General features: G+C 46.8%; 1 protein-coding gene across 1 annotated transcript; it reads right to left on the bottom strand.

The window, feature by feature from the left end:
* Positions 1–20: 20 nt before the first annotated feature.
* Positions 21–12,093, bottom strand: mfsd14bb (major facilitator superfamily domain containing 14Bb). Its single transcript, XM_012851206.3, has 12 exons — positions 11,351–12,093; positions 8,815–8,907; positions 8,417–8,479; positions 7,463–7,590; positions 6,250–6,364; positions 5,040–5,258; positions 4,849–4,962; positions 4,689–4,760; positions 4,489–4,601; positions 3,280–3,377; positions 2,911–3,053; positions 21–1,721 (listed from the first exon to the last, which is right to left on the bottom strand). Exons 1-12 carry the CDS (start codon positions 11,366–11,368, stop codon positions 1,503–1,505), a joined length of 1,395 nt encoding a protein of 464 aa, XP_012706660.3. The 5' UTR covers positions 11,369–12,093; the 3' UTR covers positions 21–1,502.
* Positions 12,094–14,565: the final 2,472 nt, after the last annotated feature.

Raw genomic sequence — 14,565 nt, forward strand, 5'->3', positions numbered from 1 at the left:
AACTGGAGAGGAAAACTAAATGACTTCAAACATCTGTCTTTATTATCATCATCAGTGATATTATTCAAAATTCTGACCTTCAGATAAAACAGTAACTGCAAACACTGACTTTCTATAAAAACAGAACATGGAGGACGATTAGAGGCACGCGTTCAGAGCGGTTAAAGTGCTGCAGACGTTCTGCGTCATGAAGGAGGAGGAACGTGTGGAGAACATCTGCATATTTCTCTGGTTCCGCTGCAAACATGATAAAAAAAATTAACCCAAATAAAATCCGACTTCAGCCTCTGAACAGAACAAGTTGGTCCAACGTCTCAGCAGCCGGACGGTACCGCCGGACCGGAGCAGCTGAGGATGCTGGGAGATTAAAATGAAACAGAACCAGAACATGTTCTGTGTTCGCTTAAAGTTCTACTGAAAGTAACGTTTGGTTAAATAAAAACAAAGACTTTGAGTCCAGACGGACCTTCGGTACCATCTGCTCAGCACATCAGATCGAGTTCTGGACCCATCCGAGACATGACACCACCTTAAAGCCAGGTTAAGCTGAAGGTTCTTCAGAACCATCCAGAACCAGAGACTGACGGGAACCACTCAGATGGATCTGAAGCTACACCTGCGTCCGCCTCGTTTCTGGACTCCTGGGTGGTTCTGATCCAGTAAATAAACGCTGCCGTCTGATCCAGAGACGCCATCAGGAGCTAAAAAAGGTTCTGGAGATCCGTTTGGGTCCCAGACTGGAACAGCGGTCACCCAGCAGAACCTCAGGCTTCTTCTATGACCCAATTTTTTTCATCCTCAGAAACATCCGCCGCTCGTACAGATGTTGCTAGGATACAGCCTCCACTGGCCGTAACCACGGTAGCCGTAACCACGGTAACGGGGCGGTTTCTAAGGGGCGTTGAGGAATGTTAGAGCGTAAAAAAAAAACAAAAAAAAAAAAACAAAGACGTGATGTAAGCCGGAGAAAACCAGAACCAAACGGCACCGCCTGGTTCTTCATGACCCGATTCAGGCCAAGTCCAGCTACAGGGAGGCAGAGGGCGCCACCTGCCTGTAGGCGGGCGGTACTGTCAGCTCAAAATGGGTCGAGGAGTCAAACACAGGAGGATCTGGACCTGATGACGATGATGATGATGGTGTACATCATGGTCCATCAGCGACTAACAGAACCTAAACGTCCTGACTGGAAAAAATGCACCTAAATGCATCACGATGCGTTTCAGCAGCGTCTGAAATGTGAACCTTTAGCCGGAGGCTCGGCTCCTGCTCACCTGTGCCGAGCAGGTGGCGGTTCTGGACGGGTTAAAGCTCAGATCAGGCAGGTTAAACAAACATTGAAGCCCCCCCCCCACAGAGCCCTTTGGGTGCACCTGCCTCAGCTCACCTGAGACAGAACGCCTCAGCCAATCAGAGCAGGAGGAGAAGTGAAGCTACGGCGGAATATAAACTTATAAATATCATCAGTCCCGTGTCGGAGCCGCTGATTGGCCGACGGTCGGTCACATGCTGCTGTCCTGCAGGAGCGGCTCGATGTCCTCGGCGTCGCTGGTGGGCGTGGCCAGCGCGCCGCCGGTCTGAGCGTGTGCGGTGGAGCCGTTGGTGGTCGGGTTCTTGGCGTCGGCGAGTCGGTGGTTCTCAGGGATGAAGACGGCGACGATCAGAGCGAGGATGACTGCGCACGCTCCAAAGAGGAAGGGCGGACCCGGAATGACGGACCTCTGCAACAGAGACAGACCGGTGACGCGGATCAGAACCAACGAAGAAGAAGAAGAACCTTCTTCACCTCTGAACCAAAGCCCGGCTCTAAAAACTCTAAAGTCTCCAGGATGGTTCCTGAGACCCAAACGGACCCAAACCAGAATCAGAACCAACAGCAGAGCTCCAGAAGGTGATAGAACAGGAGAGTCAAACTTATTTCTATATGGGGCATCATTAAGTCATTTAAAGGGCCGGTTGCACCTTTATAGACGATACTTTTGATTTCAGAATTTCATGTTACTTCACAGAGAAAATGTAAAAAAAAAAAATTGCACAGTAAGATAAAAGTAGCACCATAGACCCAGTATATCTGCAGAAAAACTTGATATTGGGCTGAGTCACACTTTAAACTCATCATTCTGCATCACTTCTTCTCCTTTTGAACATTTCTAGGATGTTTGTGGGAAAACTGACCTCTAGTGGCAGGATGCTGTTACTACACAGTTAAAACAAAAATCAACATTCGCTACAGGAGGCTCAGTTTTAGCCACTTTATACAATTTAAAAGGTTATATGCCTCTACTTTATGACATGATATACCTTTTTTGGCTTAAGGGCCGGATAAATTGCCTTGACTGGCCGGATTCGGCCCGCAGGCCTTCAGTTTGACACCTGTGTGATGGTGAAGATTCTCAGTCATCCAGGTCATAAAAATTCCAAAAAAAAAAAAAAAAAGTAAAAAAACAAAAACAACTGGATTTAGTTGAAGACGTTTCAATCTGCTGGCTTAATGACATTAACGCCCATTACTAAGGGGTTGGACCTGTTTCTGTTGAATTTGCATGTTATCTAAGCCATTACAAGGCCTTTGTTTGGCAGTAGTATAAAGCTTGTTACTCATCATTACTCTAGACCTATTGAATTGAGAAAGCTTCCTGGAGAGGAAGCGAAACGTCTTCAACTACGGAAAACAAGTCCAGTTGCTTTGTTTTTTCCTTTTTTTTTTTGGAATCACATGTGTGATAGAAGGTTCTGGTCTGAGAACAGGAACCAAGCTAGGCTGTCCACCTCCCCGAGCCTGACGCTGTCCTCTGAAGGCCGATGATCTACAGTGACCACGTCTTCTCAGGTTCTGGTCCATGCTTGGACTTGCGTGACAGTCTACCTGCACGCGTCTACCTGGCCGAGCATACACCTGTGTGTGCCTACCTGGCTGTTCTGCTCTCCGCCTCCTGGCTCCAGCTGCACGGCGTCCAGCTCCACGTTGAAGAGGAAGAAGATGAAGCCGTAGAGAGCCGGACCCAGACCGTTGCAGAGGCCGCGGATCCCTGTGATCATCCCCTGGACCACACCTGAGGACACACCTGGATTAGAGACGACTGACAGCAGCTCCTCGTCAGAATCACACCTTCACGACTAATTTAGCTCGCTGAGACGTTCCCAGTGGGTCCAGTCTGGGTCCAGATTCAGGAGCGGAACCAAACCCAGCAGGCTGGGCGCACAGAACCAGCAGAAGGTCCGACTATTCGTGACGTTAGGAGGAACCAGAACCGCCTGCGTCCGGACAGGTGAGCTCACCTTGCTGGTCAGCTGACGCGTTGTGCGACACCAGAGCAGAGACGGCGGGGAAGGTGATGGAGGACATGGCCGCCACGGTTCCCGCTGCCCACATCATCCTGCAGGGAACAGAACCCAGGGCAGTCAAAAGTAGCCGGTCAACGGCGGCAAATCGCCGTCTATAGCAGCTCCTGCCGCCGCCTACATTTCCCCGATTATACATCCAAAAAAAAAAAAAAAAAAATCAGCTTAGCATCTGTCTCCACTGAGAGCAACATTAACGAGTGATTGGGTTCCTTGTTCCAACCGAGATGCTACTTTTCCCATTAAAACACAGACCGGTGTTATGCCGAAAAGTGCAATAAAACCGTGAGAGCCGACGTGAGTTTTGAAACTGCAAAGCTTTTTAAGCGGAAGATCAAACGTGCACAGCACCGCGTTCATAGACCAGTGTGATGCATTCACGAGCATCAGAATGCTATGGTGCATTCAGGAGCATGGGACATTTCAAACTTACAAGGAAAGAGGCATAAAACGGAATAGAACTTAACTCATACAGTAATGTATTTATCCAGAAACAGCGTGGGCTTTCTTACAATACTGAATGCTCTATAATTGTATTTCTGATATTTTTTGATTATGCACATCTGCTAACTTTTTATTCTGAAAAATCTTTAATATTACACATAATAAAATATAATATTACAGCAGCAAATTATCAAAGTTTTTCAGGGGATGCATTTTGTGTTCGTCTCTAGAATCCTCGCCGATGATATGATATCATGTGTGTGTGATGAATGCAAGTGAAATTAAACTGAGATAAGAGATTTCGAAAGAGCAATAAGACTGAAATAAATTCAACATGTAAATTAAATTTCAAAATCCAACCCTGTATTTTTATCATAAAAATTCGACTTTGTTCGTGAAGAAATGTTACGATCGTTTTTAGAACAGAACTGTGAATAATAATAATAAGATGACTAGACCTCCCCTAATCTGATCTGTTTTATGTGGTGCTAGTAATTCAAATTAAACTAATTTTATGCAAATGGAGATTACCTTACCTTGTTAAAACATGATAACATCATGTGAAAAAATAATGTTTTAAGAATAATAATAAAAAAAAACAAAGGTTGTTTTTGAAGAATTGATCATTCACTTCTTTTTTTTGCCTTTTATTCAATTTAAAACATGCACTCTGACTCTGGCGGACCGGGTCAGGAGACTCACCACGGCTCTGAGCCGAAGGCGTACCAGCCCAGCTGCAGCAGCTGGAAGCCCAGACCCAGCAGAACCGTGTTCTTCTTCCCGATGGTCCTCATCAGGACGCTGAGGAAGAGGGTCTGACGGGAGAGAGAGAGAGAGAGACGGAACCGCTTTAGGGTTCTGTTGACGCTCTGGGTCAGAACACTCCAGAACCCTGCAGGTACCTGAGCGATGATGGAGAGGATTCCCACCATGGCGATGAAGGCAGCGATGGCTTCAGAGGAGAAATGGATCACCTGGAGGACAGAGCAAGAACCGCAATGGATCACCAGAACCGGAGCAGAGGGGAGCGCGTCCCGGAAGTTCTGGTTCTGGTAGCGGTACCTGCTTCAGGTAGAGGAAGAAGCTGGAGTACTGGCCCGCTTCGGGCAGGTAGGACAGGAACACGGTGACGCAGATCAGCAGCACCGTCGGGTCTTTCCAGACCCGCCGCAGAGACTGAAACACAGCGGCAGAACCGTCAGGAGGGCTCGGGTTCTGGACACCGCCGCGGGTTCTGAAGCCGACGGACTCACTGCGAACGGGTCGGCCTGCTCCCAGGAGATGGGGGAGCCCGGCGACGACAGCCGCATCTTGTCCGGCAGCGACTCCGGAACCAGGAAGAAGACGAAGGCGATGTCGGCCACCGCGATGACGGTGGCCACCAGAACCACCAGGCTGTCGCCGTACCGGGCCGACAGGTAGGCGCCGATGGCCGGGCTCGTCACCAGGCTGGCCGCGAAGGTCGCCGACACCTGGGAGGGGGGGGGGGGGGGGGGGGGGGGGGGGGGTTATACGGCGGCTCGGGGACACCAAAGGTTCTGGTTCTGGATCATGTTCTGTCATCAGCTTCCACTGTGGGGCCGGGCAGAACCGGCTTCTTTTGGATTTCCACAGGGGTTCAGAACCAGAACCGCTGAGGAGCCAACAAATCTCCCTCACCTCTGCAGTACGGCGCCGGTTCTGACCCGAACAGAAACGATCACCAGAACCAGAACCAGTCGGTTTACGTACACGGACCTAGAGCTGGGCGATAAATCGATTTAATCGATTAATTCGAATTTACAATTCTTTAATATTTCATTTTTGGAAAATCTGGATTTTATTTTGCCAATACACTCATTGGGTTTGCATGAAGAGAACAGCATGTGATGCTGAATATATGTTTAGGCAAAATTATTGTCAAAATATTGTTAAGTGGAAACTTTTTTTTACCATAATATGAGGTACTTCATTTACTTTTTTTTAACTTAGTTTGAAGTTCACAAGTGCAGTGAAGCCTGTTCTTAGCTCAATGTGTAAAACCACTAGCAGCAAATGTTTTGTTATATTTTCATTGTTTATAATGGCACGGCTGCCATCTTGTTTTACAAGCATGTTTCACAGCTTGTTTTTAGTTGCACTTTGAATTCAGGTCAACTCCCTGACGAAATACTTGACATAAAAGCAAGGTTTTAAAATAATTTCTTTAATTTCTTTTTATGAAACAAAAAGGAGAGAAAAAAAAATAAAAAAAAATAAAAAATAAAAAAATAAAAAAAAAAAATCGATTAATCGGATTTGGTATGATAAAATCGGAGATTTATTTTTTAATCCATATCGCCCAGCTCTACACGGACCGTCATCGGGTCGGCTGAGACGGAACCGTACGAATGTTTGAGCTGCGGCCGAAGCCGGCGCTGATCCAGAACGGAACCGGACGGGTTCTGACGCTGCGGTGACGTCAGCGCGACCCGATTGGCTCACCAGGCCGTAGGCGGTGCTCCTCTCCCGCTCCTCGGTGACGTCGGCCACGTAGGCGAAGATGATGGAGAAGGTGACGGCGAAGATCCCCGACACGGCGATCAGAGCGAAGTACAGCCTGAGGACAGGAACCAAGGTCAGAACCAGAACCAGAACCAGAACCAGAACCTGCTCCACAGCTCCAGCCAATCAGGCTCAGCAGCGACGGTTCTGACTAAAGCTGACGCTGGTTCCGAGCAGCAGGACGGGTCATCATCTCCTGCACCAGCGGACCTCTGAACCCGCGATGGAGTACATAAAGTTCTGGCAGAACCCGTCAGAGCTGTGATGAACAGTGTGTGAACCGGGCCAGAGCCGATCACGGACCCGTTCATCATTCTGACCCAGAGTCACGGTGGCTGAGAGCTCCACAGAACCAGCGCCAGCTCTCAGCCCGGAGCGGAGCTTCAGGGCCCGGTTTAACGACCCGCAGCTTCTCAGGAAGGAAACCGGACGCTCTGCTGATCCGGTTTCATCTAGAACTTCTCAGAAGGACGCAGAGCAGAGTCCAGCAGGGGGCGCCTGGCGCCGGCGCCCTCAGCGGATCACATGAGCGCCATGTGACCGGACCCCTCCAGCAGAACCACAGCAGAGCTGGCAGCAGCAGACAGAGCCGAGTCCAAAGCTTCAGCAGCAGAACTTTAACAACCCGGACCCAGCAGCATGAATAATGGATGAGAAGAACTGTCGGTACCAGCTGTGGTACCAGCTGCCGGTACCAGCTGTGGTACCAGCTGCCGGTACCAGCAGAGCCTCAGCTGATCCGAGGTCCCACTTATTTCCAGGAACAAACGGTTACAGCTGGCGCCGACCCGGCTTCAAGCAGCAGCAGAGTTCTGGCCGACCCAAATCCCGTCTGGGTTAGGGTTAAACATAAGGTTCCTGTTTCCCTCCTCCAGAACCGGAGAACCGTCAAAGATTCTGGTCCAGAGAGCTGCAGACTAAACCCAAAAGAACCTCCCAGAAGAGACCTGTGGGTCAGAAATCTGATTTTCTCCCTGTTCAGTGAAGGCACCACAGCCACGTCGGACACAAACAGACAAACGTTTGTTCTGATGAGCTCAGGGGGCGGGTCAGTCAGAACCAGAACCTGCAGCAGTTTTCTCCTCCGGGTCGCTGATCAGAGCTCAAAATGAAACCGGACCTCAGAGATTCTAGCAGATCATCAACGACTCACCTGGGGCTGATCTTCAGGAAGGGGATGGGGGCGCAGGTGAAGAAGACGGTGACGAGGAGGAAGGACTTCCTGCCCCAGGCGTCCGACAGAGCACCAATCAGAGGAGCCGACAGAAAGGACAGGAAGCCCTGAGAGGAAGAGGAAGACGAAGGTGAGAAGAGAGGAGAACCTGCAGCGGCCTCCTGCTTTGTGAGGAACAGAACCCCGGCTGAAGTTCTGTGGTTCCTAGAGTCTCTAAAAGTAGAATGGGAGGTCCGTGAGGCAGACACCCCGTCTACTTTTAAGACTAATCTTAAAACTTTCCTTTTTGACAAAGCTTATAACTAGAGTGGCTCATGTTACCCTGAGCTACCTCTATAGTTATGCTGCTATAGGCTTAGGCTGCTGGAGGACATCAGGGTCTATTTCTCTCACTCTGCTGAGTTCTCCTACTGCTCTCCAATCTGCATTGTTTGTTGTTATTTCAGCTTTTAACTTTTTGTTCTCTGTCATTTTTCTCTTCATAGAAGGTACACCTGGTCTGGCGTTCTGTTAGCTGTGACATCATCAGGGGAGGCAGATCTAACAACAGCTTCCAGATGATCCAGCCGGTTCTGGTGGAGTCTGACCCGGAGCTGCTGTAGAAAGTGTTGGTCCGATACGACCCGACCCGTTTCCACATGCAGGGTTAACCTTCATGTTGCTTTAAATGAACTGCTGGTTCTGTAGAGAAACCCACTGTTCTCCCTGCTGGGGGGAACTGGGTCAGGAGGAACCACAGAACTTCTGAGAGCGATGACAACGAACCCGTCATGTTGGGTTTCTATCGGTACCAACAAACTGCATCAAGCTACTCGCTGTTCTGTTTCAGAACCCGCGGCTCATCTCCCTGCAACCTCCTCCTCCTCCGGGTCCAAACTGGCCGCACAGAGAGCGGTTCTGAAGGTCAGGCCGCGTGTGGGACCGGGTTCTCACCTTGACGCCGTGGACCAGGCCGTTCAACAGGAAGGTGTGCTTTGGGAACGTCTCATGCAGAACCTGAACAGACAACAGAGACGGGGTTTAAGGTCCGATAGGCCCGGCAACGTTCACGGCGGTTCTGAGAAACACGTTCCTGCTTTAGATCATCAGCATCACAGATCTTCTGCTGCCAGACAAGCCGAGCAGCACTGAGACCCGGTTCAGATCAGCCCGATGCAACGTGCAGCAGAACCGGGTCGGACTCGCCGCTGCTGCTGAGCAAAGTCTCAGGTTCTGCGTCCTGGAAGTTCTTCTGGGTTTAAAATGGGTCTGCAGCCACACCGGCGCCGCAGAACCACGCTGGTGGGCTCAGTCGGGCCCAGCAGAACTCGGTTCCGGGCGGGTTTACTCACCGACAGCATGGGCGTGGTCAGCAGCCCCCAGGCGAAGAACTCCAGGAAGATCACCACCACCGCGTGGGTCACGCTGGCTCGGGTCCGACCCAGCTGAGGACGGCAGAGACACAGATCAGAACTCCGGTTCCGTCCGTTAGCTGAAAACGGGCTGAGGAAGCTGGACGGATCAGAACCACTCAGGTCCCATTACAGCCGTCCAGACGGTACCGGCCAAGACCGAGGGAGATTATTCCCGGTTCTGGTCCAATTCTGCCGGACCCAGAGAAAACAGGCTGGGTGCTGATGCGTTTACAGACGCAGAAAAGTGGGAATTTTCAGATTTGATGCATTTATTGACCAGAAATAAAAAAATTTTCAGGTCTGCTGATAAATTATGTTCATGGTGGATCAGACATTAAAACTATTTATTCTTCGTATGCTTTGTTATCATCATCATTAATAATAATAATAATAATAATAATAATAATTGATTATTATTATTAACACCTTAGGTAGAAATCAGGAGTTTTATTTTTAACGAATGGCTTCATTGTCGATAAAAACGAGCAACAGTAGAGCTGCTGCTTCAGAATATCATTAAAAAACAAAAATAAACTAAATTTAAGGCTAAAATTAGACACTAGATTTATTTTAACGTGTTTCCACTGCTACAGCGGCTCCAGAACCTGGACCAGAACCTGGAGGCGTGGGCTCCCTGGGACCTGGAGCTGAAACTGGACCTAACCAAGCTGGGTTCTGGTTCTGGTTCTGCTGAGGTAGCAGGACGGAGCGGTGCTGATTGTTCAGGGGTGAACAATTTAATCCATTAATTAGAATTTACAATTTTTTAATGTTAACATTATGGAAAAAAATAAAATAAATAAAGTCAGGATTTTATTTTGCTGTCGTTCCATGCAGAGAACGGCAGCAACGCTGAATTTATGTTCAGGGAAATCTGTTGTTGAAAAATATTTGTTACCATAAGATGAGACATTTTCATTTATTCATTTACTTTTTAAAGTTATTTTGAAGTTAAACAAGTGAAGTTTGTTCTTAGATAATCGTGTTAAACCATCAAACATTTATTTAGATTTTGATTGTTTACAACGCAGGGCGGCCATCTTGGATTTAGTTGCTCTTTGAATCTAGGTTTAACTCCCAGATGGAATGCTTGAAATAAAAGCAAGTTTTTAAAATTATTTATTTAGAAAGATTTAAATATATAAAGAAAATAAAAACGACTAGTGGGATCTGGTACCATACCAGGAGGTTCTCCTTAGCGTGCTAGCTAACGCTGCAGCAGCTTCACACCCTTAAACCTGCTGATGGAGAAACAGCGAGAGCACATTTAGGCCCAACAGGATGGCTCCGTGAACTTTCATTTTTGACAAAGCTTCTAGTCAGAGTGGCTCATGTTACCCTGAGCTATTTCTATAGTTATGCTGCTATAGGCTTAGGCTGCTGGAGGACATCAGGGTCTATTTCTCTCACTCTGCTGAGTTCTCCTACTGCTCTCCAATCTGCATTATTTGTTGTTATTTCAGCTTTTAACTTTTGGTTCTGTCATTTTTCTCTTCATAGAAGGTACACCTGGTCTGGCGTTCTGTTAGCTGTGACATCATCAGGGGAGGCAGATCATCCTCTATTACCATCTAACATAGAAAGTACTCCTGGGTCAATGTGAGCTTCTGTGCTTTCTGTGTCTCTGCTCTGTCTTCTCTAAGCCCCAGTAGGTGGAGGCAGATGAGCGTTCACACTGAGCCTGGTTCTGGTTCTGCTGGAGGTTCTCCTCCCTGTTAAAGGGGAGTTTTCCTCTCCACTGTCGCTTCATGCATGCTCAGTATGAGGGATTGCTGCTTGTAGAGACTTGATGCAACCTGCTGGGTTTCCTTAGAGAGGAAACTTTCTCACCAACCTGGAGGATCTGATGGAATTAGACTTTGGAAAGAGTCTTGAGATGACATGTTTCATGAATTGGCTCTATATAAATAAAATTGAATTGATAAAATAAACCACATCTCTGCTGATTATTGAGCCGTTTACTGTTAAGAGAAGTCAACGCCTTAAACTGATGCCTGTTTATCTGGCTGCTGTGGTTAAAACCGTCCAAATGGTTCCAACCGCGATCCTTCCAGCATTTTAGTTTCCATGTTTTATTTCGTTTCTACATTTTATTCAAACTTGCTTTTATCCGGTTTTATATTCTATATTTTAATCATATAAAACACTTTGCATTGTCTTTGTACTGAAATGTGTTATACAGATAAATTTGCCTTGCTTTGCAATATTAATGTTTCTGATGATCCAGTCCAGGTGTTTTAAATTTTAACCAGCAGGTAAAGAAACGTGGTCCCGCTTCCTGGAAACGGTGCGCTGGCCCTTTAAGAGCTCCGATCCACAGGCCAACTTCTGCGCCGGAAGGAAGCCCGACTGCCGCTCCTCTGGACGATTAGCCGCTATCGGTTTAATCTGGCCGGACCAGCGGGCAGAAGAACCGGACGCTCTTAATTTAACACCGGGGCCGGCTCACCGCGCTAAGCCGGGCAACACTCACCGAGCTCCGGACCAACATCCTGCCGCTGGCCTCGGTGTCCGCTTTCGCCCGGGGCGCCTCACATCTTGCCGTAACGACTTTCAGCTCCAGTCCTCGGAACTGGACATCCTCCTGAGATGGGTCCGTCTTTTCCAGGGTGTCCCGCCGTGTGACTGAAGCTCCGTGGTGGCTGGGCTGCTCGCATGTGGGCCGGTTCGCACTAGAAGTCCGCTGGAGAGTCGCTCTGCTTTCGCTTGTCTCAGAATTCCTCCGCTTTGATTGTAACTTTACCTCCTGTCCGTTTGGTTTTATACACAGGGTCACGTCACAGGGGCGGAGACGCTTCTTTTGTGATACAGTGGGCAGAACCCGCCCTTCTTGGCTGTCCTGGTAAGCAAAACGATTACTGGCTCAGCTCCGCCTCCGCCTGTCATCGTTTGAAAAAAATGAAACCGATCTGACTCAGGATCAGCTTCACTTCAACTGTAAACACAGAGAGCGACGCGCCCCCTGCTGGACCGAGACAGCACTACACTGCAGAGACCGTTTTAGGAACGCAGCGACTTTTTAAACTTAGAGTCTGTTTTAGAAAGACAATAAGGTGTCCCTAAATACAAGTCTGACAATAACAATGCTTAAGCTGCTGTTAAAAAGTCTGTCTGAGAGAAAAACAGTGATGCGTTCAGAGTCAGTATTTAGCAGGAACATCCGGTGCCTCCACCCACGAGGAGTCACTATTTGGCAGGGGCAGAAAGGCGGGACTGGACGGTGGAAGAATTTTTGGCTCCAGTGCAAACCTTCACACATGCGCTGATGAACGCAGCAAGAAGATGCATAGTGGGTTCCTGTTTAGGCTCATCAAAATAAAAGCCCGTCTGTGACCGAACAGTTTTAAAAACTAAAATCAGGCTATGAAATTGAATTCGGACATTATCGTCATGGTATAATCCTATTACACAAAATAGTAAAATATATATATATATATATATATATATATATATATATATATATATATATATATATATATATATATATATATATATATATATATATATATATATATATATATAATTTTTTCCCCTTCTGTTTTCCACAGTGAAAATAATAAATGTGGTAAAATAAAAAGTAAGATTTAACAGTTAAAACAACCTACATGGGATATTTATAAAATACCCACTAGACACATTAGAGAAGATCTCTTTATAATTTAAAATCCCATATTAAACAGGTTTCCAGGGTTTCCATTTTTTTCACCTCCGGAATATCGCCAAAATTAGAAACATTCTGTCCAGGGGTGATGCTGAAAAACTAGTCCGTGCATTTGTTACTTCAAGGCTGGACTATTGTAATTCTTTACTATCAGGAAGTCCACAAAATGCAGTTCAAAGTCTTCAGCTGATCCAAAATGCTGCAGCAAGAGTTCTGATGAAAATCAACCAGAGGGATCATATTTCTCCTATTTTAGCTTCCCTTCATTGGCTTCCTGTTAAATCAAGAATAGAATTTAAAATTCTTCCTCTAACATATAAAGCCCTTAATAATCAATCTCCATCATATATCAGAGCTCTGATTACCCCGTATGTTCCTAACATACGGCCAGCTGCCTGTCACCTCGGCTGCATCTTCTATTTCCCTACTTTCTCTTCTTTATAGTGTTTTTTGGAGTGTTTTAATATTAGTGAATGCCGTATCTGGCATTCCGGGATTATGTGCACCGAAGAGGCATACTTTTGGGACTCTAGTGCTGAGTTTTTTGATACTTTTGACACTCTTTGAAGCGGTAAAGGGAGACCCCTTTGTCCGCGACTCCGAGCCCATTGTTTATACACGGACTCAGCTTCTCGGACTACGTGACTACGCGCTGCGGCCCTGCTCATTAACATGCTGAGAATTAACAATAAACTGGACTGGACTCATAACACAGACGCTCTGTATAAGAAGGGCCAGAGCCGACTCCACCTCCTGAGGAGGCTGAGGTCCTTTGGAGTGAGCAGGCCCCTGCTTAAGACCTTCTATGACTCTGTGGTGGCCTCAGCCCTCCTCTACGCTGTCGTCTGCTGGGCTCCTGGCAGCGCAGAGCGGGACAGAAAGAGACTGAATAAGCTGGTGAGGAAGGCCACTTCTGTCCTGGGCTGCACTCTGGACTCAGTGGAGGAAGTAGCTGAGAGGAGGGTGTTGTCCAAGCTCACATCCATCATGGACAACACCTTCCACCCCCTGCACCAGACTGTAGAGGAGCTGTGCAGCTCCTTTAGTGACAGACTTAGACATCCTGCCTGTAAAAAGGAGCGTTACCACAGGTCATTCATTCCTGCTGCTACAAGATTATACAATGCTGCACTATAACTGTAACTATAACTGTAAGAACCAACGTACAGTAACTAATGTGCAATTCTATTTAATACACTGTGCAATAATCCTGAAAGAATAATCCTGAAAGAAGTGACTTCTGCTGCTATTATACCTGAATATATGTCAATACACATGTATATAAGTCACCGTGATTGTACATTAGACATCCTCTGCCTTATTTCTATTTTGTATTTTTCTTATTTTCTTATCTACTTCTTTTTGGTCCACTGTATAAACGGGGACACACTGTATATACCCGATGCACCTTGTCCTACTTTTGGCACCTTCTTCTGATTACTAATTACTGAGCCGATGTGACATGTGAATTTCTCACATGTAGGGGGACAGAGACATTCAAACGCTCATGCCTTTGAATAAATAAGTTAAAGACAAACGATGCATCATTTGTTTTCATGAGTGGTGTGCTCACTTAATTGATAATTATTAATATCCATTACAGCTCCTCTCCTGTGGAACCAACTCACAGTTTAGGTCCATGAGGCAGACACCCCGTCTACTTTTAAGACTAATCTTAAAACTTTTTTTTGTGACAAAGCTTCTAGTTAGAGCTCATGTTACCCTGAGCTACCTCTATAGTTATTCTGCTATAGGCTTAGGCTACTGGAGGACATCAGGGTCTATTTCTCTCACTCTGCTGAGTTCTCCTACTGCTCTCCAGTTTTGCAGTTTGTTATTTCAGCTTTTAACTTCTTGTTCTCCCTGTCTTTTCTCACATCTGACCAAAGTGCTGAACAGATATGTAGAGCTTACATAAACACGTAAAATATGTTATAAGCAGATTGAGTAAAACAAAATATAAAACTCATCAGAGACGTTATAAGTAACTTGAAAAAAATAGATTAAAAACGGGTTCTGCTGGATGT

The sequence above is a fragment of the Fundulus heteroclitus genome, chromosome 12 (genome assembly GCF_011125445.2).
Source record: "Fundulus heteroclitus isolate FHET01 chromosome 12, MU-UCD_Fhet_4.1, whole genome shotgun sequence".
Lineage (NCBI taxonomy): Eukaryota > Metazoa > Chordata > Actinopteri > Cyprinodontiformes > Fundulidae > Fundulus > Fundulus heteroclitus.